This window comes from Cervus canadensis, chromosome 8 (genome assembly GCF_019320065.1).
Source record: "Cervus canadensis isolate Bull #8, Minnesota chromosome 8, ASM1932006v1, whole genome shotgun sequence".
In the NCBI taxonomy this organism is placed as follows: Eukaryota; Metazoa; Chordata; class Mammalia; order Artiodactyla; family Cervidae; genus Cervus; species Cervus canadensis.
The window spans coordinates 38,774,712-38,799,993 of record NC_057393.1 but is presented as its reverse complement, the minus strand read 5'-3'; the positions used below and the strand labels follow the sequence as shown (position 1 = coordinate 38,799,993).

General features: G+C 37.5%; 2 protein-coding genes across 14 annotated transcripts in view; one reads left to right on the top strand and one right to left on the bottom strand.

The window, feature by feature from the left end:
• Positions 1–7,117, bottom strand: part of PANK1 (pantothenate kinase 1) — a 105,159-nt gene extending 98,042 nt beyond the window's left edge. Inside the window, exons 1-2 of one of the 3 annotated variants that reach the window (XM_043476056.1) lie at positions 6,932–7,117; positions 6,182–6,324 (exon numbers count right to left, since the gene is read on the bottom strand). The gene's annotated coding sequence lies outside the window, so the exon portion shown is untranslated. Of the gene's footprint in view, positions 1–1,155; positions 1,306–6,181; positions 6,325–6,931 lie in introns of all 3 variants that reach the window. The other 2 variants (XM_043476054.1, XM_043476055.1) reach the window with 2 other exon arrangements.
• Positions 7,118–7,222: 105 nt separating this feature from the next.
• Positions 7,223–25,282, top strand: part of KIF20B (kinesin family member 20B) — a 78,568-nt gene continuing 60,508 nt past the window's right edge. For 4 of the 11 annotated variants that reach the window (XM_043476050.1, XM_043476048.1, XM_043476049.1 and 1 more), the window contains exons 1-7: positions 7,320–7,414; positions 13,189–13,336; positions 21,641–21,727; positions 21,828–21,944; positions 22,401–22,539; positions 23,105–23,289; positions 25,167–25,203. In XM_043476050.1, coding sequence (XP_043331985.1) covers positions 7,392–7,414; positions 13,189–13,336; positions 21,641–21,727; positions 21,828–21,944; positions 22,401–22,539; positions 23,105–23,289; positions 25,167–25,203 — 736 coding nt within the window. In that variant the 5' untranslated portion in view covers positions 7,320–7,391. Of the gene's footprint in view, positions 7,738–7,775; positions 7,871–7,963; positions 9,354–13,188; positions 13,337–21,640; positions 21,728–21,827; positions 21,945–22,400; positions 22,540–23,104; positions 23,290–25,166; positions 25,204–25,282 lie in introns of those variants that run through there. The other 7 variants (XM_043476041.1, XM_043476042.1, XM_043476039.1 and 4 more) reach the window with 7 other exon arrangements.

Below are 25,282 nucleotides of genomic sequence, written 5' to 3'. Positions count from 1 at the left end.
AGTGACTGAGCTTATATTCAAACTCAAATCTGTCTATCATCAGAAGTTGTCACTCTAAATTATTCTCATTCTGCTCCTATTACTCTTTGTACACTTTTATCATAACATTTGTCATACTGTTTTGAAATTGTGCAAGGATTCCCCAAATAAACCACAGGATATAAAAAAAAATTATTCGTGTGACTATTCTCTCAGTTTTCTCAGGATGGCCACAGAAGTAATACCATTCTAAAGGCACAAGAGAGAAATGATTGCATTACATACAATGGGTGCTGTAGGGAACAGGGATTATATTCTTGCTTGAAATCTCAGATTGAGAAAGACTTGCTTTAGGGTGAAGCCTTCTTAAAGACAGAGATATTGAGAAAGACTTGCTTTAGGGTGAAGCCTTCTTAAAGACAGAGATACCTACTGCATAATGGGTACTAGATAAATGTTTGTTGAACCTGTTATTCAAACCTTTGCAAAAATACCTACTCAGTTTTTGGATTGAGAAACTGTCTACATTAGTTCTGTGTTTGGAGATGACTTTGCAGCAGGAGCTAGTCACTCAGTCTTCTTTCAATGGGGTTTCAGGGGTGTTCAGTCCAAACTTTAAGAAGCAGTAGGAAGCAGTGGTTAACTGTGCAGACTCTATAGCCATCTACCCAGATTCCAATTCTATCATTTACTATTTGTACAATAAGTTATTAGTTAACATGTGCCAGGCACTTTTAAAAGTACTTTACAGACATTACCTGACTAAACCTAACACCTCTATGTAGTAAACACCTCTACTATTCCTCAACAGGGACATGTCTCAGTTTTCTTGTCTACTAAAGGCAGAGAGTCGGACATGACTTAGCAACTGAACAACAACTAAAGGCAGGGTACTGATAACAGAACACTTCACATGGTATCTAGGATTGAATGAGTATAAAGTGCTTAGAATAGTATCCAGCACAGAGAAACTTAGCTATTACTACTTGTACAGGCTGTGATCAGAGCAAGAAATCAGCTTGATGCAACTTAATATTTTCATCTTATGCTATTGTTCACTTCAAGGGGACTAATGGGAATTATTTGGAATGGGCCTAAATCTTAAGCATCTCCCAATCAAGTTGGCTCTGTGTTTCTAAGGGAAAACTAGTGGCTGGTGCTGAGATGGAAAAATACCTCTGAAATCTGTTCAGTTTTCTGCATCTGCTCTGCCATCTCCTAGTTCCACGTTATCACCACCTCTTGCTGGGATGGCTGTAATAGCCTCCTAGCTGGTTCAACCGCATTCTCCTCGGATGCCTCTATCCTCTGCTCCAGGAGATTAACCTTTTTAAAACACAAAGGCAAAAGGTATTGTATGATACGCACACTTACAACAGTCCTTTCTCATTGTTCTTAAGAATCCAAATCCGTAACTTAGCTGACTAAGCCTTGTAGGATCTGGCCTTAGTCCATCCCTCTCCACCCACCTCAGCCACATCAGCTTTCATTCATTGTTCAGCAAGTATTTGTTTGATTACCACGTGTTTACGGAATCACTGAGGATACAGCAATGACCAAGATAAACACGGCTCTTACAGAATTTACCTTTAAGGAGGTGGGAGAACAATGGCAACAAAAACCAGACATGTAATAATTACTGTAAAAAAGATAATAATTGCTGGTTGTAATACGTAGGAAAATGAAATCTAGCCTGCAAATAAAAAAGAGGAGCATTTGAGATAAGACGGACAGAAAGTCTTTTCTAAGTAGGTAATATGATAGAGGAGATCTAAAGGAGGAAGAGAAGTGAGTCACATGATAAATGGAGAGGAGAGAACTCAGGTGGAGGGAATCTATGCAAAGGTTCACATATGCTAGAAGAGGCTGGTGTGTTTGAAGTACCCAGAGTAGAACTCATTGCACAGAGGTAAGAAAGTGGGGAGTGAGATTGGCTGATACCTGATCTTGTAGGGCTTAGTAGGTCATCATAAGAATTAGGAATTTGGGGGACTTCTGGTGGTCCAGTGGTTAAGATTCTGTCTTCCAGTGGAGGGGGTGTGGGTCAAGACTCTACCCTCCAATGTAGGGGGGGTGTGGGTTTGATCCCTGGTTAGGGAGCTATGATCCCACATGCAGGGCAGTGTGGTCAAAAAAAAAACACCAAAACAATCAGGATTTATTTTCCCTTTTCATTTTAGAAAAGCTCAAAGCTATAAGAACTATGAACTGTTTGTCACATAACTGTTTTGGTTCTATTTTCTTTGTTCTCTCTTCTTTTGTTCTCCCTAACATTCTATTTCCCACCTCAAATCTTCTGAAGGTAAGTAGTTGCAGACACTGACACACTTTGCTGCTAAATACTGAAGCAAACATCTTTCCAAAATAAAGACATGCTTCTACATGGTCACAAATTATCACATGCTCCCAAATTAATACTGATTCAGTATAATCTACTATATAATCCACACTTAAATTTCCCCAATTGTCCACAAAATGTTTTTCTTTTTGCAGTTACTTTTTAAAAAATCTATAACCAATGAAGATTCATGAATTTCATTTAGCAACAAGCACCACGACCTTTGACTTTCTCTTTCCCTAACACTGACATTCTAGGTCTGTTGACCTGTAAAATGGTCCTCATGATTAGATTCAGGTTAAACATTTCTGGCAGGCTTCCCAGGTGGTGCACTGGCAGGAATCTGCCTGCCAATGCCGGAGATGCAGGTTCGATCCCTGGGTCAGGAAGATCCCCTGGAGTAGGAACTAGCAATCCACTCCAGTATTCTTGCCTGGAAAGTGCCATGGAGAGAGAAGCCTGGTGGGCCGCAGTCCATGGGGTCACAAAGAGTCAGTCTTGAGTGACCACACACACACACAATCCATTGTTTTAGCATTCGCTGATAAGCTTTATCTATGTTGATTTTTGGGCTCCCCAGGTGGTGCTAGTGGTTAAGGAACCTGCCTGTCAAAGCAGGAGACAGAAGAAAACACAGGTTCAATTGCTGGGTCAGGAAGATCCCCTGGAGGAGGGCATCACAACCCACTCTAGGGTTCTTGCCTGGAGAATCCCATGGATAGAGGAGTCTGGCAGACTACAGTCTACAGAGTCCCAAAGAGTCCAACATGACTGAAGTGACTTAGCAGGGATGTCAATTTTTACACTGGGAGCTGCAAAGTGGGGATATTTTACTATTGTTTTTGCATTAACTGTCATTCTCGTGTGAAGAGCTTTCCATTTTTAGTCCTCTTCTCCCTCATCCACCCTCCTACAAAGAGGACTTAAAACATTAAACGTGTTTTTAAACTATTACCATCATTATTCTTTTGATGCACAAATTGTTCCAAACATGGTCAGTGTAAAACCCTTTAGGCCAGATCCAGTGTCCTTCGTTAAATGACTATTCATCTCTGAAAACTTCTTTGCTTTTTCTGACAAGAATGTTCTAGGTTCACTTTATAATTTCCTTGCCCCAGACTTGGAAGCAGTGTTTTCTCCAAGAGGCACTGGTTTCTTTTAGTGATAAATGGTATTTAGAAACCATTTTGGTGGCTTGGTCCTGAGGTATTCATTGTTACTGGGGTGCCAGGGCTTCTAGGCCTCCAGGCCTTATCAGTGGACCCAATTAAGATAAAAAAAGATAAAAAACCAAACAATCCAGGTCATTCTACTACCAATTCAAATCTAACATCATGGGATTCTTCTTTACTTTCTATCATACCATATTTATTTCTCTTCTCCCACAGTGAGAACCCTGGAACCAAATATGAATATATTGACTGATTTGCTTTTTCCTATAACACATACTTAATAGTTTCAAATTTATGCCAAGACCCGTTTCAACATCAAGCCTACTAGGCCAAGTTATTAATTTTTTTGCATTTCTTTTTGCTCTTCATCATATCCCACAACTCCTAACTCCTGTACATAGAATACTGTGCCCAAGTTAATTGAACAAGCTCTTTATCTCTGTGTAGCTATGCTGACAATTTGATATACAGGTATATTCATCTCTTTCTTTGCATTACATTTTAGGGCTTGCTTTTATTTTTAGGTTTAATTTTTTGAAAAGGCAAAATTCTGTTTGTTTTTTTTTAAAGTTACAGAAGTCACATTCCCATCCCCAATAGATAGCCGTTTACAACTAATTTTCTGTTTTATAGTTTTTGTATTTCTATCTTCAAAAATATACCAAAAATGTGTGTGGAATACATATGTATGTAAACTCTCAATTTCTTCTTCTTGCTTACATAATAGTACAGTTTTTATATACTTTTGCATCTTTTTTCTTCACTGAACAATATAAATATCATTTTATTCTAAAACGTCATTGAAGTGCTTTAAGCCAGAGGCTGACATGATCATTCCCACGTGAAGCTGGTTTTGCTGCCCTATAAATAACGGAGAACAGGATGTGAAGCAGGCGGCCAGCTGGAGGCTGTAGGGGTCTGGGCAATGAAAAGAGAAGCAAGCATTTATTTCACTTCTAACAAAAAAGTAGAACAGATACATTTGTTTACTAACTGGATGAGAGTGGTGAGGGAAAAGGAGAACTCAGAGATGGTTCTTCCTCATGAATAACTAGGTAGATGCGTGGTGGTATCATTTACTGAGGCACAGATTAGGGAGGAGAGGCTTCCTGTTTTGCAATGAAAAATCTTGGTACCATATTGAATATGCTAAATCAGAGATTAACAGTAAACAAGGAGAGGGTGACCTTTTGCTGGCTCAGAAGCCAAAGGAAGAATGTTTCAAGGCTGAAACATTTAACTGTGTGGATGAAACAAACTGTGAGGAATGCTTCTGAGAGCTAGAATAAAATAAGGCAGAAAAACCACTGATTCTTATATTTATCCTGCCCCTATACCTGGGTGCTTACTCCTCTCTTTTTTTTTTTTAAACTTATTTAACACCTAGTAACCCTTGGAGATCCAGATCAAACACTACTTGCTCAGGTTCTGGTGACATTCTCTTACAGCTCTAAACATTTTCTTCAAACCGCTCAGTACAGTTGTAATTTCTCAATTATTTATGTCTTTTTATTTGTATTTGCAATTTTTTGTCAATTATTTGAATATAACAGTGACAGGTTTTTATTTTCTTGGGCTCCAAAATCACTGCAGACGGTGACTGCAGTCACAAAATTAAAAGATACTTGGAAGAAAAGCTATGACAAATCTAGACAGTGCACTAAGAAGCAGGGACATCACTTTGTTGACAAAGGTCCATATAAAGCTATGGTTTTTCCAGCAGTCATGGACAGATGGGAGAGTTGGACCATAAAGAAGGCTGAGCATCAAAGAACTGATCCGTTCGAACTGTGATGCTGGAGAAGACTCTTGAGAGTCCCTTGGACAGCAAGGAGATCCAACCAGTCAAACCTAAAGGAAATCAACTGTGAATTTTCATTGGAAGGACTGATGCTGAAGCTGAAGCTCCAATACTTTGTCCACCTGATGCGAAGAGCCAACTCATTGGAAAAGGCCCCAACTCTGGGAAAGACTGAGGGCAAGAGAAGGGAGCAACAGAGGATGAGATGGTTGGATGGCATCACCAACTCAGTGGACATGAGTCTGAGCAAACTCCTGGAGACAGTGATGGACAGGGAAGCCTAGCACGCTGTACTTCATTGGGTTGCAAACAGTCAGACACAACTGAACAACAACAAAGCTCCTCAAGGGTTAGGGTCTGTTTTGATAGCTTTCCTCCACTGTCTCAATACCTCCTAGTCTAGTGTTTGGCACTTAGCAGGTTTTCTGTAAATATTTGTTGAACAATAAATAAATGTAGCACCTGGAGGGCCCAAGAGTTGGAATCAGTAACAGCTAGTAAAAAGCAAAACAGGCATTATGAGGTGCAGACTGGAAGGGTAGATTTTTGGGTAGACTTGCCTGAAAGGGTAATGAGTTTGACACAGAGGCCCCTAAAGACTTAAGTTACAGCCCAAGCAGTAAATTACAGTTTTATTTTATCATCTCTCCTTTCTTCCCTTTCACACCTACTTTCTCTGTTCATTTTTACTCCTGGCCTTGCATCCCTTCTTTACTCCAAACTGGCTCACCACAAATATGATGATTTTGTGGGGAAAGAAAGCAAACTGAATGAGACAGTGGGAAGTTAGAAAGGGAAGGGGGGTAAGTTACAGGGAACATAAACATAGAATAAGAAAAAGAAAGACAGTAAGCTCAACGGAACAGTTACTATGCTACAAATGCTACTAACCAAGTAAAACAGTGGAAAATAAGATCACATGTGAGACGGCAGGCCTTGAAGTCATCCAGCTGAGTTTAAATTCCCAGTTCCACCATTAATAGCTGTATGCCTTTGAGCAAATTATTTAATCTTGAATTCAGTTTCCTCAAAATCTACAAAAAGAGCATAGTAACAGTACCTACCTCACAGGTTGTTCAAAATCTATGAAAAGTGCATATTAACAGTATCTTCCTCATTGGGTTGTTCTCAGGATCAGTACCATAACCAGTTTTAAAGTGCTTAGGACCACGGCTGGCACAAGGTAAATGCTCAGTTAACGTTAGCAGTTACTTTTCTTTAAAATGAAGCACAGCACGTAGAGATGGCCCAAGTAGTAAATAACTTGTCATATGACTGTAGTAACACTGTATCAAAAGAAAAGGATCACTTTAAAATAATCAGAGAAGATGTACTGGCACTTACATTTTGAGCACTGCAAAGACCTTGCCTGTGCGTGGAAGATAGGTAGCTGCTTTATATTTTCAGAATGGCAAACAACAACAACAACAACAACAAAACCCACAAAAAGAGAAGAATGCTTTTGAAAATCTTTTCTGAGAAAAATGTACCTTGTCCATGAGGGCGCCTATGGACAACAGGTAGGATCAAGAAGCGAAGGAAGTGAAGTGACCTTCTGGGTGCGGGCAGCGCTCATTCTAAGTTACTCTTTCGAAGCAGAGCCTGTCCCGGCCCACAGTGAAAAGGCCTGTCATTTCTTACCTGGTCCCTAGGGGAGTGGCGGAGCTAAGTGTAGTGGCAGCGGCCTCACTTCGGGGCTTCAGCTACGTCTTTATTGTCTCCAGATTGGAATCCGAGATCCGCAACGCTGCCAAGAGAGGGTGGTACCCACCTCAGCCGGGAAGCAGCACCCTACCCAACTTGGCACGCGGATACCCGCGGGAAGCTCCGCCCACTATCCGCTCTCCAGTCTGCTTCCGCCCATTGGTCGCTCGGCATACCGAGACCCGCCCCCAAATTTGAAAGCTTCTCCCGGGAGTGGAGAGTCTACATAAAGAGACCGCGGCGCTCCGACGCGTCTTCCCGGAAGCTCCGCCCACTCCCAGCGTTCAATGCGGGACCCTGGCCGCCATTGTTTGAATTTGAAAAGGGTAATAACTCGGTTCTGGTCGCGGGTCGGGCTGGCAGGGTAACGTTTGCAGGTGAGGGTGCGAGGAAGGAAATGGGGGACTGCGTACATACCAGGTGAGGTGAAGAAAGGTCTCAGACGGCGTGAGTACCTTCCGACGGGGCTCGAGACGTCCCTCAGGTTACTGTCGATACCTGGAGCTCCGGGTGGAGCCAGTGGAGGGCTGAACCGTTTTACTAGCGTTAGGGTTTAAATCTGGTCTCCGCCGTTTCAGTCCATGAGGTTGCAAAGAGTCAGACACAACCGACTGAACAACAACAACCGCCGCTTATTAGCTCTGAGGCAAGGCAACGACTTCGGTCTCTCTGGGCCTCAGTTTCTTCAGCTGTTAAAAGGGGTTAATTTTAGAACCCACCTTTCCGGCTCTTACGACGATAAGGTAAAACTGTTAGAAATAGTGCCATTGGTATAGTAAGCACTATGTATTTGCAGTCCTTAGTATTTTTATTATTGTTGCTGCTGCTGTGAGGATCAGGCCTCCTTTGCCGAATCTGGTGTCCTGTATCCCCAAGGTGAGCAGTTTGCTCGGCAAGTGGCTTGGTCTGTTTTTAGGGCAGTTGGGGGCTCGATGTCTGTGCAGTTATTTCCAGACTGCTACCGCCGGTGCCGGGGCGCTCCCTTCTTGGTCTTTGCAGTGCGGAGCGAAAGCGGGTGTGTGTGGCGAGTGCGATGACTGTAGTCATCTCCAACCACCCACCCCCCACCCCCCCGTTTGGAAGGTTTCCCCCATCTCATTATACTTTTTGGTTCAGTGATTCCTGCGTAGTGCCGCTCTCTAATATTCCTTACTGAAGGGCTAATTGACAGAAGTTCGAGCCTTATGGGTTAGCTTGTTTTTAATCCCCAAGCTGATCAAATTCAGGTTTGAATCCGTTCTTGAAACAAGGTAGCATTACTCCGAAACAGCCGTAACTGTGTACGTTTTATTAAATGTCCAAGACCTGAGACTTCAGGTTGCAAAATAATGTAAAAGACTCATAAGTTAATTGTGAAGACTTTGTATTTTGTGGATGACATTCAGCAACCTCAGTAGCAATCATTCTTCAACCATGAAATCTCACTGGAGAGAAGATAAAGGATACCATCTCTCAGACGTGGGAACAGCCTTTCGCACTGAGGTCTTGAACCCTGCTGTTGGCTAGAGATAATATAGGACCAAAAAAATTCTTTTTTGCTCATAGAGGATTTTATTTATTATTATTTAACCCACTACACAGGGAGTCTTTGTCACTGCCTAAATCTCTGAATTTGTTGTAGGGGTACAGAGTAGTATAAGACAAGGTCCTTGCTCTTGTTTCTCGTCTAGTTAGGGAGGCCACACATCCATAGAAGTTAACTAAAAGTACAGGAAATGACAATGTATCTCTCAATTTTATGATTGTTAAGGGGCAGTTTATTCATTGAAAACTGATCATAGAATCAAGCACAAACAACTGTAACCATATTTTTTTTAAAGGAGGTACAATAATCTTTTTAACTTAGTAATTTCATAAAAGATGTGTCAACATTTTTTTAAGCCAAAAATTAATTGAAGGCAAAGAATGAAGGTTACTTTCCAGTTTCCTGGGCATTTCCATGAAATTTCAGTTATGAAATGTCAAGCCATTGCATTCATGTTTCTGTAAACTTTTCTTCTGTGTTCTAGATCAGTGGTTTTTATTCTATCAGATACTTTTTCTTTCTAATTTTCACCCATAAGTTGAATATTTGAAATATTCTATCAAACTACATTTAAATAACTTTTCTCATTTTGATTACATCATTGATGATACAATGACAGCAAAAAGCAATAAAGATTAAACGTGCTTAATTGTATGGTTGGTTGATCTTGTAGTTTGCTGGGTTTTGTTGAAGTGTAAATGTATAGTTTCTTTAAATCTTTGAAGTTTAGGGAAAAAAGAGAAACAGCCTTGTATTGAGTTTGGGGGTTTCAACGCTGATCAAGGAAAAAGATACCACCACACGGTGGCAGTAACACACAAGGATCTTTAGCAGGTGAGCACTCGGACAGGACTGCGCGCTTTAAAGCTGCCCGAAGCCTGAGACTTCTCAGGAGGCTAGAGTGAAGGGCTGTCACCTAGAAGGGGAGGGTAAGGAACTGGGGAGAAGTGGGAATAACAGCAAAGGGAGCTTAGTATAAGTCCTTGCTCAGCAACGCAGTAGGGAGTCTGCATGTCTGAGAACTTCAAAGGGCAGCAGTGGCTTGGGGTCTTTATAGTCTTGGATTTTGTCTGCGGCTAGCCAATGGTTGAGTGCAGTTTCATGGAATGTGCAAACCAGATGGGCTCTAAATGGCTAAAACTAAGATTATTTTGGCTATATATAAAGCAAACAGATGTATAAAAATTTGAGTTTGACACCTCAGGGGGTTTTTAAACTAATGTTGCCAGCCTGCTGTGAAGAAGTAAACAATGCAGGGCCAGTATACAGGGGCCATCTTTGGCTCATTTACTTAACGCCTGTGGATGCCCATTACAAGTACCTTCTTGAGCCAGGAACCCTATTGGCAGTAACTGTTCTGAATATATCATAATATTCAAAGAGTATAGTGCCCTCTCCATTTCTCCCTGATACTGTGCACCTAGTGGATTCTCAGTAAATATTTGAATGTTAATATCTTATCAGTGAAGCTTACCTCTACATTTGTCTTTAAATTTAGTGACTTGATGCCTAATTTAGTTGTAGTAGTTTCAGTTCAGTTCAGTCCTTCAGTCATGTCCGACTCTTGGCACCCCATGGATTGCAGCACGCCAGGCCTCCCAGTCCATTGCCAACTCCTGGAGTTTACTCAAACTCATGTCCATTGAGTCAGTGATGCCGTCGAACCATCTCATCCTCTGTCATCCCCTTCTTCTGCCTTCAATCTTTCCCAGCATCAGGATCTTTTCAAATGAGCCAGTTCTTTGCATCAGGTGGCCAAAGTATTAGCGCTTCAGCTTCAGCATCCATCCTTCCAATGAATATTCAGGATTGATTTCCTTTAGGATGGACTGGTTTGATCTCCTTGGAGTTGAAGGGGCTCTCAAGAGTCTTCTCCAACACCACAGTTCAAAAGCATCAATTCTTTGGCGCTCAACTTTCTTTATACTCCAACTCTCACATCCATACATAACTACTAGAAAAACCATAGCTTTGACTAGACAGACCTTTGTCAGCAAAGTAATGTCTCTGCTTTTTAATATGCTGTCTAGGTTGGTCATAACTTTTCTTCCAGGGGTCTAGCGTCTTAATTTCATGGCTGCAGTCGCCATCTGCAGTGATTTTTGGAGCCCCCCAAAATAAAGTCAGCCACTGTTTCCATTGTTTCCCCGTATATTTGCCATGAAGCAATGGGGACCAGATGCCATGATCTTAGTTTTTGAATGTTGAGTTTTAAGCCAACTTTTTCCACTCTCCTCTTTCACTTTCATCATGAGGCTCTTTAGTTCTTTTTTGCGTTCTGCCATAAGGGTGGTGTCATCTGCATATCTGAGGTTATTGATATTTCTCCCAGCAATCTTGATTCCAGCTTGTGCTTCATCTAGCCCAGCATTTCTCATGATGTACACTGCGTGTAAGTTAAATAAGCAGGGTGACAATATACAGCCTTGACGTACTGCTTTCCTGATATGAAACCAGTCTGTTCCATGTCCTCTTTCCATGTTGCTTTCCTGACCTGCATACAGATTTCTCAAGAGGCAGGTCAGGTGGTCTGGTATTACAGCTTTTTAAGAATTTTCCACTGTTTGTTGTGATCAACACAGTCAAAGGCTTTGGCATAGTCAATGAAGCAGAAATAGATGTTTTTTTGGAACTCTCTTGCTGTTTTGATGATCCAGCAGATGTTGGCAATTTGATCCCTGGTTCCTCTGCCTTTTCTAAGTCCAGCTTGAACATCTGGAAGTTCACAGTTCACATACTGTTGAAGCCTGGCTTGGAGAATTTTGAGCGTTACTTGACTAGCGTGTGAGATGAGTGCAGTTGTGCAGTAGTGCAGTTGTGCAGTAGTTTGAGCATTCTTTGGCATTGCCTTTCTTTGGGATTGGAGTGAAAACTGACCTTTTCCAGTCCTGTGGCCATTGCTGGGTTTTCCAAATTTGCTGGCATATTGAGTGCAGCACTTTCACAGCATCATGTTTTAGGATTTGAAATAGCTCAACTGGAATTCCATCACCTCCACTAGCTTTGTTCATAGTGATGCTTCTAAAGGCCCACTTGACTTCACATTCCAGGATGTCTGGTTCTAGGTGAGTTATCATACCATTGTGATTATCTGGGTCGTGAAGATCTTTTTTGTATAGTTCTTCTGTATATTCTTGCCACCTCTTCTTAATTAATATCTTCTGCTTCTGGTAGGTCCATACCATTTCTGTCCTTTATTGTGCCCATCTTTGCATGAAATGTTGCCTTGGTATCTCTAATTTTCTTGAAGAGATCTCTAGTCTTCCCACTCTATTATGTTCCTCTATTTGTTTACATTGATCGCTCAGGAAGGCTTTCTTATCTCCTTGCTGTTCTTTGGAACTCTGCATTCAAATGGGTATATCTTTCCTTTTCTCCTTTGCCTTTAGCTTCTCTTCTTTTCTCAGCTATTTGTAAGGCCTTCTCAGACAACCATTTTGGCCTTTTGCATTTTTTTTTTCTTGGGGTTGGTCTTGATCCCTGTCTCCTGTACAGTGTCACGAACCTCTGTCCATAGTTCTTCAGTCACTCTATCAGATCTAATCCCTTGAATCTATCTGTCACTTCCACTGTATAATTGTAAGGGATTTGATTTAGGTCATAACCTGAATGGTCTAGTGGTTTTCCCTACTTTTTTCAGTTTAAGTCTGAATTTGGCAATAAGGAGTTCAGGGTCTGTTCCCGTCTTGTTTGTGCTGACTGTATAGAGCTTCTCCATCTTTGGCTGCAAAGAATATAATCAGTTTGATTTCGGTATTGACCATCTGGTGATGTCCATGTATAGTGTCTTGTGTTGTTGGAAGAGGTTGTTTGTAATGACCAGTGCGTTCTCTTGGCAAAACTCTGCTGCTCTCTGCTTCATTCTGTACTCCGAGGCCAAATTTGCCTGTTACTTCAGGTATTTCTTGACTTCCTACTTTTGCGTTCTAGTCCCCTATAATGAAAATGGCATCTTTTTTGGGTGTAGTAGTTTACAGGTAAATTATTCCATATTCACCTGTGACATATTAGGTACCGCTTTAAATACGTTCACATCACTTTTTTTTTTTTTTGGTCATGCCGCATGGCTTGCAGAATCTCATTTTCCCAGCCCGGAATTGAACCCTAGCCCTTACAGTGAAAATGCTGAGTCCTAACCACTGAACCACCAGGGAATGCCCAGTACTTCACTTCTTGCTTGTATTATTTGAAAGAATTCAGTTGAAAGTAATTGTCCAGATAACTGAATTTAACTCATAAATGGTAAAATATTACAAAGTCTGTAATATTCTTCAGAAGACACTAAATAACTAAGCACAAGGTTATACTTATTCCACCTATTTGACTTCTGAGAGCATTTCAGACAGAGACTGAATGTTTCATACTATCTTACTTTGTGGATTATCTTCACTCATGAAATCTCTTTGGATGAGTCTACCTATAGTTTGGATCACATGAACAGTAGTAGCAGGCAATGTCCAATATTAGTTGATTTAGAATCTGTAAATAATCTGTTCTTTTGTCTTTTCCATGGCTCATCATGTTATAGATGAAATAGTAATATCTTTCTTTTGGAAATATAGTTATATGGCAAGAAGTAGCGGGCTGGACTCATAGACTTTTTAAACTATGGATGGTTTATATGCTGATTTATTGAGATTTTCTAAAGATGTTACTGTTACTCTTGCAGAATGGAATCTAATTTAAATCAAGATGGCATGTCTAGACCATCTTATGTTTTCAGTGCTGACCCACTTGCAAGACCTTCAGAAATAAATTTTGATGGCATTAAGCTTGACCTCTCTCGTGAATTTTCCTTAGTTGCTTCAAGCACTGAGGTAAGTACAAGAATTATGTTGATTGTCGTGATTCAGTGAAAATGGACATGTTCACACATGCACACATATACTTGTTGACTGGTATGACTAAAGATGAGCTTTCCAAACTTTGTAGGTTTAAGACAAAGTTTTATCTCAGTAACTTTCTCATGATGCCCTAAATATATAACAGTTCCTTTCCAAATAGTAGGTGCAGACAACTTAATAACTATTTATGCCTGACCTAGTAGCCATTTGAGAAAAAATTAAATGAAAAAAGAATTTTAACATCCTTCTTCACCAACTAAAGGTTACTTAGTAATGGGTTATGTGTGCCTTTTGGGTGCTGCACAACTTCTCAAACTTTGGAATCAGATTAGACACTGCCACCTTCGTTTCCTTTTCTTCATTGTTTTGGAGTTGTACTTGCTTTTCATCACAACCAGTAAGAAATCCAGCTTCACTAACATGACATTATCAAAAGAAGTAGTGTGATCCAGTGTTGAAACCAAATTACTTCATGGTTTTCCACTTGTGTCAAGTATTGCTATGATTCTCTCAAAAATGTCAAATATTCCACTATTCCCCTGGGAACTGCAGGCCTTAGTTTAAAAAATAATGCAGATTTTAAAAAAATTAACTTAGTAGTGTTTAAGAAATAAACACTACTAAGTTTCTACCACCCTACCTATTACTATGTTTGCTGTGTTTATAGACTTTTTCTTACAAATTTACATTCAATTTATTTATATTCTCTTTACTACAGATTAGATTAATTTTGATGCCTTAGAGATATACTAACCCATTTTATAAAGACAGATGGAGTGGATATATGCATAGGTATAACTGATTGACTTTGCTGTATAGTAGAAACTAACAACACTGTAAATCAACTACAGTCTAATAAAAAAAAGACTGAACTCCAGTTAATGGAAACTGTGTACTTTGGGTGATAATGACATGTAACAAAGTTACCACTCTGGTTCCGGGGTGATAGTGGGGGAAGCTGCTTGTGGGGACAGAAAGTACATGAGAACTTTGTACTTCCTCATGCACTTTCTCTGTCCTCAGTTTTGCTGTGAATTTAAAACCACTCAGAGTGACTTTGTTTTGTGTGTGTGTGTGTGTGTGTGTTTTGTAAGTAAGTGGTCTAGGAACTGACACTAGCAAAAAGGCAGACTAGAATGCTCCAAGCCCTCATTTCCCCCATGAAACATTAAAACAACAACAGTAACTAGAGACTGACTAAAATACCTTTGTGAGAGCTCTGAAAAGCAAAAATGCACAGCAATCATGTAAATACCCAATTAAAAAAAAAAAAGCTGTGAAATGGTTAAAAAAAATGATGGAAGGGGAAGAGGGAGTATAGGGAACATAGATAAAAGAATAGCAATTATTTAATACCCATTTCATGTGGCAGGCTCTTTAGCTTATTTAATCATAAAAGAGAGAAAGGGATGGCCTGTTTTTGTACTGCTCACAAGCTGTCACTGGTTTTTGCATATCTAGATGGTTGAAGAAGAAAAATCCTATTTCATGACATGAAAATTATATGAAATTCAAGTATTGATTGGTTTACTTATTTTCTAGGTCTTCTAGGTCTGCTTTTATATCACAGTGGCATTTGCTTGCTGATGGACACATGTGTTTATAGTGTCTGGCTATTACAAACAAAGCTTTTATGAAATTTTGTATACAAATCTTTGTATGGATATATGTTTCCTTTTTTTTCCCCCCCCCTTGGATGAATACCTAGGATTGGAATGACTGGATCATTTTTAGGAAACTACCAAACTTTTTCAAAGTGATAATAGCGTTTTATATTCCCAGTAACAGTGTGTGAGAGTTAAGGTCTTCCACATCCTCACCAACCCTTGGTGTGGTTAATCTGTTTGTTTTTAAATAGACTTCATTTTTTAGAGGAGTTTTATTTATATTCACAGCTAAAATGAACAGAAGATACAATGATTTCCCATATTCTCTCTGCCCCCACATAGCTTCCTTCATTATTAACATCTCCAACCACAGAGGTACATTTGTTACAATTCATGGATGTACTTTGACACATAATCACTTAGATTCCTTACAATATAGTTACATTATGGTTTACTCCTGGTGTTGTACATTCTATTGAACAAATGTGTTATAACATGTATCCATCATTATGGTATCATACAGTGTATTTTCACTACCTTGAAATTCATCTCTGTTTCACCTGTTCATCTGTTTCTCAGCCCCACCAACCATTGATCTTTTAACTATCTCCAATATTTTGCCTTTTTCAGAATATTATATTTTAATAGTTAGGATTATACTGTCTGTAGCCATTTCAGATTGGCATCTTTCACCTAGTAGTAGACATCTAAGATTGTTCCATGTCTTGCCATGGCTTGATAGTTAAGTTGTTTTTAGTTCTGAATTATATTCCGTTATATGGATGTTCAGTTCAGTTCAGTTGCTCAGTTGTGTCTGACTATTTGCGACCCCATGGACTGCAGCACACCAGGCTTCCCTGTCCATCACCAACTCCCGGAGCTTACTCAAACTCATGTCCATTGAGTTGGTGATGCCATCCAACCATCTCATTCTCTGTCATCCCCTTCTCCTCCTGCCTTCAGTCTTTCCCAGCATCAGGGTCTTTTCCAGTGAGTCAGTTCTTTGCATCAGGTGGCCAAAGTATTGGAGTTTCAGCTTCAACATCAGTCCTTCCAATGAATATTCAGGACTGATTTCCTTTAGGATGGACTGGTTTGATCTCCTTGCAGTCCAAGGGACTCTCAAGAGTCTTCTCCAACACCACAGTTCAAAAGCCTCAATTCTTCAGCGCTCAACTTTCTTTATAGTCCCCAACTCTCTGCATCCATACATGACTACTGGAAAAACCATAGATTTGACTAGACGGACCTTTGTTAGCAAAGTGATGTCTCTGCTTTTTAACATGCTTTCAAGGTTGGTCGTGGTTTTTCTTCCAAGCAGCAAGCGTTTTTTAATTTTATGGCTGCAGTCTCTGTTCACAGTGATTTTGGAACCCCAAAAAATAAAGTCTCTCACTGTTTCCATTGTTCTGAATTATATTTAGTTCTAATTTTAGTTTAGTTTATAATTTAAACTAAATGTATACTTATATATATTTGGTGTTATATATATAAATACATATTTATTTATATAAATATATATTTAGTTTAAAATTTTAATTTATGTTTATAATTTATAATTATAAATTTAGTTATGAATTATAGTTGGTTCTGAATTATATTCCATTATATGGATGTACTGTGGTTTATTCATTCACCTATTGAAAGGCATTTTAGTTGCTTCCTTTTGGGGAACTATGAAAAAAAATTTTATGAGCATTCGTTTGCAAGTTTTCTGTGGACATAAGTTTTCAGTTTCTTTGGATAATTACCAATGAACATGATTGCTAGATTATATGGAACAAAAATATGGTTAATTTTGTAAGAAACTGTTAAACTATCTTCCAAAATGGCTGAAACATTTTGCATTCCCACTAGCAGTGAATGAGAGTTCCTGTTGATCCACATCCTCACCAGCATTTGGTTGTCGTTGTTCAGATACTGGCTATTCTAATAGATGTGTAGTGATAGCTCATTTTAATTTGCATTTCCCTGGTGACTTACAGTGTGGAGCATCTTTTTATATGCTTATTTGTCATCTGTATATCTTATTTGATAAGATATCTGATAAGGTCTTTGGCCCATTTTAATCAGTTTGTGTTCTTATTATATTTTGAGAATTCTTTATATATCTTGGTTAATAGTCCTTTATTTGGTATCTTTTTTGCACATATTTTCTCCCAATCTGTGGCTTGTCTTATCATTCTCTTGATTATGTCTTTTACAAAGCGTAAAATTAGTTTTAATGAAGCCCAGCTTATGTGTTATTTCTTTCATAGATCATGCCTTTGGCGTTGAATCAAAAAAGTCATTGCCAAACAGGATCATCCAGATTTTCTAGGATTTTAATCGTTTTGCGTTTTACATTTAGGTTTGTATTCTTTTTAAGTTACTTTCTTTGATGGGTGTAAAGTCTACCTCTAGGTTAATTTTTTTGCATCTGGATGTCCAGTTGCTCCAGCCCCATTTGTTGAACAGACTGTCTGCTCACTTGTGTAGCCTTTGCTTTTTGTCAAAGATCAATTGACTATATTCATGTTGATCTAGTCCAGGGCTCTCTTCTGTTCCATTGATTCTGTTCTTTTGCCACCACTACACTCTCTTGATTACTGTAGCTTTATTGTATGTCTTAAAGTTGGGTATTGTGAGTCCTTCATCTTTGTTCCTCTCTTTCAATTTCATGTTGGCTATCCTTAGTAGTCTTTTTATTTTTAGTCATTCTAATAGGTATGTATGGATAATCTAATTGTTATTTACATTTACCTAATGACCAAAGATGTTAAATATGTTTTCATGTGCTTATTTGCCCTTTGTGTGTCTTCAGAGAAATGTCAATTTAAATCTTTTGCCCATTAAAAGAATTTTTTAATTGAATTTTAAGTGTTCTTTATGTTCTCTGGATACATCTGTCTGTCAGATATATCCTTTGCAAGTATTTCCTCTATGGCTTGTTTTTTCATCCTGCAGGTGTTTTGGAAGAGAAGTTTTAAATTTTGACAAAGTCCATTTTACCGGTTTATTCTATTAGGTATTGTGCTGTTTGTGGCATATCTAAGAAATCTTTGCTTAATTCAAGGCCACAAAGGTTTTCTTCTATGGTTTTTTTTAGAAGTTTTTAGTTTTATATTTAAGTCTGTGATCTGTGACCCATTTGAAATTAATTTTTCTATACAATGTGAGGTAGGTATTCAAATTGCTATTTTTTAAATTGTATATAGATGTCCAGTTGTTCTAGCACAGTTTGTTGAAAGAGCTATCATTTCTGTACTGCATTTCCTTTACAGCTTTGTCATAAATCAAATATTCTTGTATGTGAAGGTTTGTTTTTGAATACTCTATATATTCTGTTTCCTTTATCTCTCTGGCTGTCCACTGTTTTGATCACTGTAGCTTTAAAATGTGTTGAACTCATGTGGTAGTGTTAGCCCATCAAATTTCTTCTTTATCAGAATTGTTTTGACTGTTCTAGGAACTTTGCATTTATCTGTGAGTTTTTAAATGAATTTGTCAGTTAATCCCCCAAAAACCTTCCTGCGATTTTTTGTTGCAATTGCATTGAATCTGTAGATCAGTTTTGGAAGAATGGATATCTTAACAATACTGAGTCTACCAAATAATGAATGAGGCATATCTCCATTTATTTTGGTCCCTTCTAATTTCTCTGAGCAATGTTTTTTAATTTTCAGTGTATGGTGTTCCCAATCTTTTGTTAAGATTTTTCTTTAATTGGTTCATAATTTTTTGAGGTTATTGCAAATGGTTTTTTTTTTTTAAATCAAATTCTGTTTCTTCTAAGCATATACAGAAACATGACTTTTTGCATATTGGTCTTCTATCATACTACATTGCTAAACTCATTTAATAGTTCTGGTAACTTTTTTGAAGGTGTTGTCAGATTTGTAACATCTAAAAATGGAGATGTTCATGATGTCTGTGAATAAAGACAATTTTATTTCTACCTTCCCATCCTTTTCCTCTTCCTTTTTCTTCTCTTCTTCCTCTTCCCTTTCCTTCACTTCTTTCCTCCTCTCCCCCTCCTTTCACCTGATGACTTTGGCTAAAACATCTAGAACCTCTAATATAGTGTTGAATAAAGGTGGTGAAAGCAGAAATCCCTTTGTTGTTACTTATCTTGCAACTCTTCTTTGATTCAGTCTTTTGTCATCAAATATGATGTTGAGTATAGGTTCTTATAGGTGCTCTTTATCAGGTTAAGGAAGTTCCCTTCTATTCCAGTCTGCTTGTAATTCTTATTACGAATGGATGTTGAATACGTATATCAAATTCAAGTCATTCATATGCACTTTTTTTGCATCTAGTAGTGATGAAAGTTTCTCATTCTTTTTTTTTTTTTTTTTAGTCAAACATTAATACCCTTTAATCAACAAACACTTGTTGGGATTCTTCTACACAACCACACACTGTGGCAGGTACGAGGGGTGCTAGTGCATCCGATGATGCTTCTGGTCACTTAAGGCGCTTACTATCCTTTCCTCGCCGCCGCCACCACCGGCCTCTAGCAGCCCAGGTTCCTTCCCGAGCACCCGCTGTTTTGTTTCCGATGTGAAATCTCGGCCTTTGGAGCTGATGGCCCAGGCCCCACCCCCTCATTTATTCTTTTAATGTACTAATTGATTTTTGAATGCCAACTTAACCTTGCACCAGGATAAGCTATTTTTTGTTAGGATATACTTTCCTATTTTATATATTAGCTAATATTTTGTTACGGAATTTTTGCCTCTTTTTTTCCTGATAGGAAACTTTTTTCAGAATATTTTAAAACAATTACATGTCAATAATAAGAAAACAATCTAATAAAAATGGACAAAAGATTTGTACAGATACTTCACAAAAGAAGCTATACATAGGGTTAATATGGACATGAAAAGGTGCTCAACATCATTAGTCATAGTCAGTTCAGTCGCTTAGTCGTGTCCTACTCTTTGCGACCCCATGAACTGCAGCACGCCAGGCCTCCCTGTCCATCACCAACTCCCGGAGTTTACCCAAACTTCTGTCCATTGAGTCGGTGATGCCATTTAACCATCTCATCCTCTGTCGTCCCCTTCTCCTACCTTCAGTCTTTCCCAACATCAGGGTCTTTTCAAATGAGTCAGCTCTTTGCATCAGGTGGTCAAAATATTGGAGTTTCAGCTTCAACATCAGTCTTTCCAAATGAACACCCAGGACTGATCTCCTTTAGGACGGACTGGTTGGATCTCTTTGCAGTCCAAGGGACTCTCAAGAGGCTTCTCCAACACCCAGTTCAAAAGCATCAATTCTTCGGTGCTCAGCTCTCTTTATATTCCAGCTCTCACATCCATACATGACTACTGGAAAAACCATAGCCTTGACTAGACGGACCTTTGTTGGCAAAGTAATGTCTCTGCTTTTGAATATGCTATCTAGGTTGGTCATAACTTTCCTTCCAAGGAGTAAGCGTCTTTTAACTTCATGGCTGCAATCAACATCTGCAGTGATTTTGGAGCCCCCCAAAAATAAAGTCTCTCACTGTTTCCATTGTTTCCCTATCTATTTGCCATGAAGTGATTGGACGGGATGCCATGATCTTAGTTTTCTGAATGTTGAGCTTTAAGCCCACTTTTTCACTCTCCTCTTTCACTTTCATTAAGAGGCTCTTTTAGTTCTTCTTCACTATAAGGGAAATGCATAAATTAAAACCACAATCAGATACCACCCTCACACCCAGTAGAAGGGCGATAATGAACTAGACTGGCCACACCATCCACTGGTGAGTTTACAGAGCAACTGACATGTTTATCCACTGTTTGTGGGAATAGAAGATAGTATAACACTTTGGAGAACATTTTGCCTTTATCTTATAATTATTAGGGATATTGTTCTGTAATTTTTTTCTGAGGATATCTTTGTCAGGTTGTGGTATTCAGGTTATGTCAAACTCAAAATTAATTGAAAGGTGTTCTCTCTCCATTTTGTTAGAGTTTGTCTTTAATTTGTGTGATTATAACCTTAAATGTTTGAGAGAATTTACCAGTGAACTGCCAGGTTATTGCAAATGGTATTGCTTTTTGGAGGGTTTGGAGTTTCTATATAGGATTATTTTGTTTGAATATAAGTTGAATTTCTTTAATAGGTATAGAGTTATTCAAATTTTCTTCTTGTGTCTTGTTTGGTGAATTGTGTTTTTCATGTAATTGTTTTCTTTTTACTTTTTAATATAAAGCATTTCTTTAAAATTATTTTTTAAAAAATGAATTAAGCTAATTCCTTTCTCAAAGAAGCAGTAAGGAGAATATAATACACCAAAATAAATAAGTAAATAAAAGTGCATGATGGTATTGAGCATTTGGGTTAATTGAGTATTCTGGTTACTTGTGATTTACTCTATTCTTCTGTGTTTTAGTGACTTTCAGCCCTGTTATTTGTATTGGTTATAAAAGTTACGATTTTATGCCAAAGAAGCATATTGTAAACTTTAAATATAAATATAGAAGGCAGGAGAAATTGAATCTTTTCTGGCATTTTTGTTTTTTTAAAACAGATTTGTTTTTCTTTAAACAAATATAAAATGGATGAGAACAGAAGAGTCACTGTTTGCTTAGAGGTTTTGTATAATCTCAGATTATTCTATGACAATCAGCCACTTTAAAGAAAGGTGATACCTGAAAATCTACATTTTATATCTTTAAAATATTTTCTCCTTTTTAAGGCAAACAGTTCTGAATCTAAAGATTATCTCCAAGTTTGTCTTCGAGTAAGACCATTCACACAGCCAGAAAAAGAACGTGAGTCTGAGGTTTGTGCTGAATTTAATTTGATAATTTATTTCCATTAAGTGGGCACAATATCATCATTTTAATTTACTTGTTGTGGGTTTTTAATTATTTGTGTTCTAGGGCTGTGTGTATATTCTGGATTCACAGACTGTTGTGCTGAAGGAGCCTCAGTGTACCCTTGGTCGTTTAAGTGAGAAAAGCTCAGGGCAGATGGCACAGAAATTCAGTTTTTCCAAGGTAAGTACCCATATGAAACTGAAGGTTTTTCTTTTCTTAAGCTAAATTGCTATCTAATTTTATATAATGAACTCTGTACACCTTGTGCTTATGAAACTTAGATCTTAGGTTCTGGTATTTTTTTCTCAATGGTAGGGCTCAAATTTTAGGTGTGTAAATATGTAATTGGAAGTGAATAAATCATTGTAAAAATTGTACAATCTCTTCGTGGTTGGTGGAAATGTTCTTTTAAAAATTTAGATGAAAGGTTATTGGCTGGATCAGATTTCTGTCGTGAAAACTTTTGGCTGTAGTTAAACTAGCAATTGTATCTGTGGGGATTGGGAATATGTCAGCTATTTTAAGAATGAGTCTTGTAAGACAGATCTTTGAAATATTAAAAATATTAAAGGGTAGAACTCGTGACTATTAACTTGAATTTTCTAAAAAGACTTGTTTTAAAAAATGGTTGTTTAGGTTTTTGGCCCAGAAACTACACAGAAGGAATTCTTCCAGGGTTGCATTCTGCAGCCAGTTAAAGACCTCTTGAAAGGACAGAGTCGACTGATTTTTACTTATGGGCTAACCAATTCCGGAAAAACTTACACGTTTCAAGGTAAATGGTTTTATTTTTGCTAGAAAGAAAAAAGGAAGCCCTAATATTTGCTCATTTTCATAATACTTATAGTTATGTTTCCATTGCCTTGCAAATTTGCTCTGTTTTTAATAGTAATAGCATATTGAATGTGTATTGCCCATGGCTTTTGAATCAGATTGACTTAATTTGTGAAACTACTTTACCCATATGATAGAGAATTACATGGTGATGAAAACTTGGAAAAAGGACTGATGTAACATAAAGAATTAAGCATAGAAAACCAGGGAAACACTATATTTTATTTTACTTTTATACTTTATGATAATGAATGATAGTCAGTCTTAAAACCTGATTTGAATGTAAAATTTCAGGTTTTACGCCAGGCTAATAGTTGGTAAATGTCAGTTATACAATGAAAACTAAAGTGATGGAACACTGAGTAATCTGCAGGTTTTCTCACTTTTTGTCTTAGCTTTTTACTCTTGCCTATTGGTGGTATAAAAGGAGTCTTGGTAGTTCAACAATGTTTCTTTACTCTTTCTTAGTACTTTGAGAGACTGTAAAACACAAATTCTTGTCATAGGCACAGAAGAAAATACTGGCATTCTTCCTCGAACTTTGAATGTGTTATTTGATAGTCTTCAGGAAAGACTGTATGCAAAGATGAACCTTAAACCACATAGGTCCAGAGAATACTTACGGTTATCACCCGACCAAGAGAAAGAAGAAGCTGCTAGCAAAAGTGCATTACTTCGGCAAATTAAAGAGGTATGGGAGTATTTTAGCCGGTAAAATACACATAATTGTGACCTTTTATTAGCTCTTCAGTTTGTTTCAGCCTATATTGAAATATCTTGTTGTGGTTGTTGTCTTTTCTTTATGATTAAAAGCTTTTTTGAAGAAATTTCTTCATTTTGTATTGTACAAACAGCTGAAATGTTTAAACAAAACAAATGTAAATGTTCTTTAATCATTTTAGGTTGTTGTAGAAACAGCAACTTTCTATAGAATTTTTAAAAATTCCTTTTTCTATTTGTAGGAGTAATGTGTATATACAAAATCTAAACAAGAGGATATGAAAAATAAAAAAAAATTTCCTATAATTTCATTTCTAAAGAGAAAAACTGATATTAACAGATATGAGCATGTCCTTTTTGATCTTTTTCTCAGTATACCAAAAAAAAATAAAATCTATGTACTGAGGTTTCTGTGTATGTCTATATGTTGTTTAGTCGCTGAGTCATGTCTGATTGTTTGTGACCCCATGGATTGTAGCCCACCAGGCTCCTCTGTCCATGGGATTTCTCAGACAAGAATACTGGAGTGGGTTGCCATTTCCTTCTCCATGGAATCTTCTGGACCCAAGGATTGAACCTGTGTCTCCACCTTGGCAGGCGGGTGGGTTCTTTACCACTGAGCCACTGGGAAGTTCATATACACATGCAAATATAGTCATATATAAATAGTCGCATATATCTTTATTCCTTTTTCTTTGTATGTGGGATAATGGTCTTTTATTTAACAAAAATAAGATTTTATTATACAGACATTCTATAACTTGCTGTTTCATTTAACATATTATAAATCTGTTACTACATTAACTCATGTGTCTCATCTGTTTTTTCCTTTTTCTTCTTTTTAATAATTTTTTATTAAAACATGTTTTAATAAAGTTATACTTGTCTATTTAGTCCTTCTGGATTTTGTGTTATGTTTTTACATGTTATATTCTAAGATTGTTAAAAACTATTAACAGTCCTTTTGGATATATTGAAAACACTGATGAGGATTTGTTTTTAATAATTTAGAAATCAGGGTTTCAAAGTAGTGTTGCTCGGTGGAGAGTAAAGTTCAAAGTCCATGATTATGCTCTCTGAAAGTAAAATAGTATTTTAACAAGATTTGTGGAGATTGGTGGATATTTGTATAGGTAATTCATAGAGGAAATTCAAGTCATTAATATTGAAAAAAATTTTCTCTAACAGTTTATCTAGTTAAAATATTATTTTGCCTATGAAATTATTAAGATAGTAAAAACATGAGATCATACTTTCTTTTTTTAAAATCTCTTTTTATTGAGTTTGCTGTACAATATTATATGTTTCAGATATATGACATGAGATACACACTTTCACTTCCATATATTGATTGTAAAATGTATTTCTCCAAAGCAATTTAGCAATACTATATTATGAGTGAGAACTTGAAAAAAAGTTCATATCTTTTCATCTACCAATTCAGATTAAGGTATATAGTCTAAGGGAACAATTAAATTACAGAAAGAAAAAATATGCTGTTTATCTTAGTATTATTTAATTAAGTAATTTCACATCACATCTAGTCAGTTATGCAGGCACCAAATGTTTGTTAATAATTTTTAATTTTATAGAGAGAAAGCTTACAATGCAATCAGTGTAGGGAAAAGAATAGACAGGAATATATTGAGATATTAATAGTAATTGCCTCTGAGTGGCAGGGATTATATATGATGGTATTCCTTTGAATATTTTCTGTAGTTTCCCCAAATTTCCTATTAGTTTGTTGAGTTGAGTAGATGAAAGGCTGGTGACTTATTTGGATAGGGAATGAATTTACTGGTTATTTAATATTAACTAAAAATATTTTTTAACTTAAATCTTTTTTAGGTTGTTATGCATAATGACAGTTATGGTGCTCTTTATGGTAAGGTTTCCTTTCTCATATATTTTTAAGAAGTTAATTATTTAAAGGGCTTTTAATTTTTGAATCACTTCTGGTGATT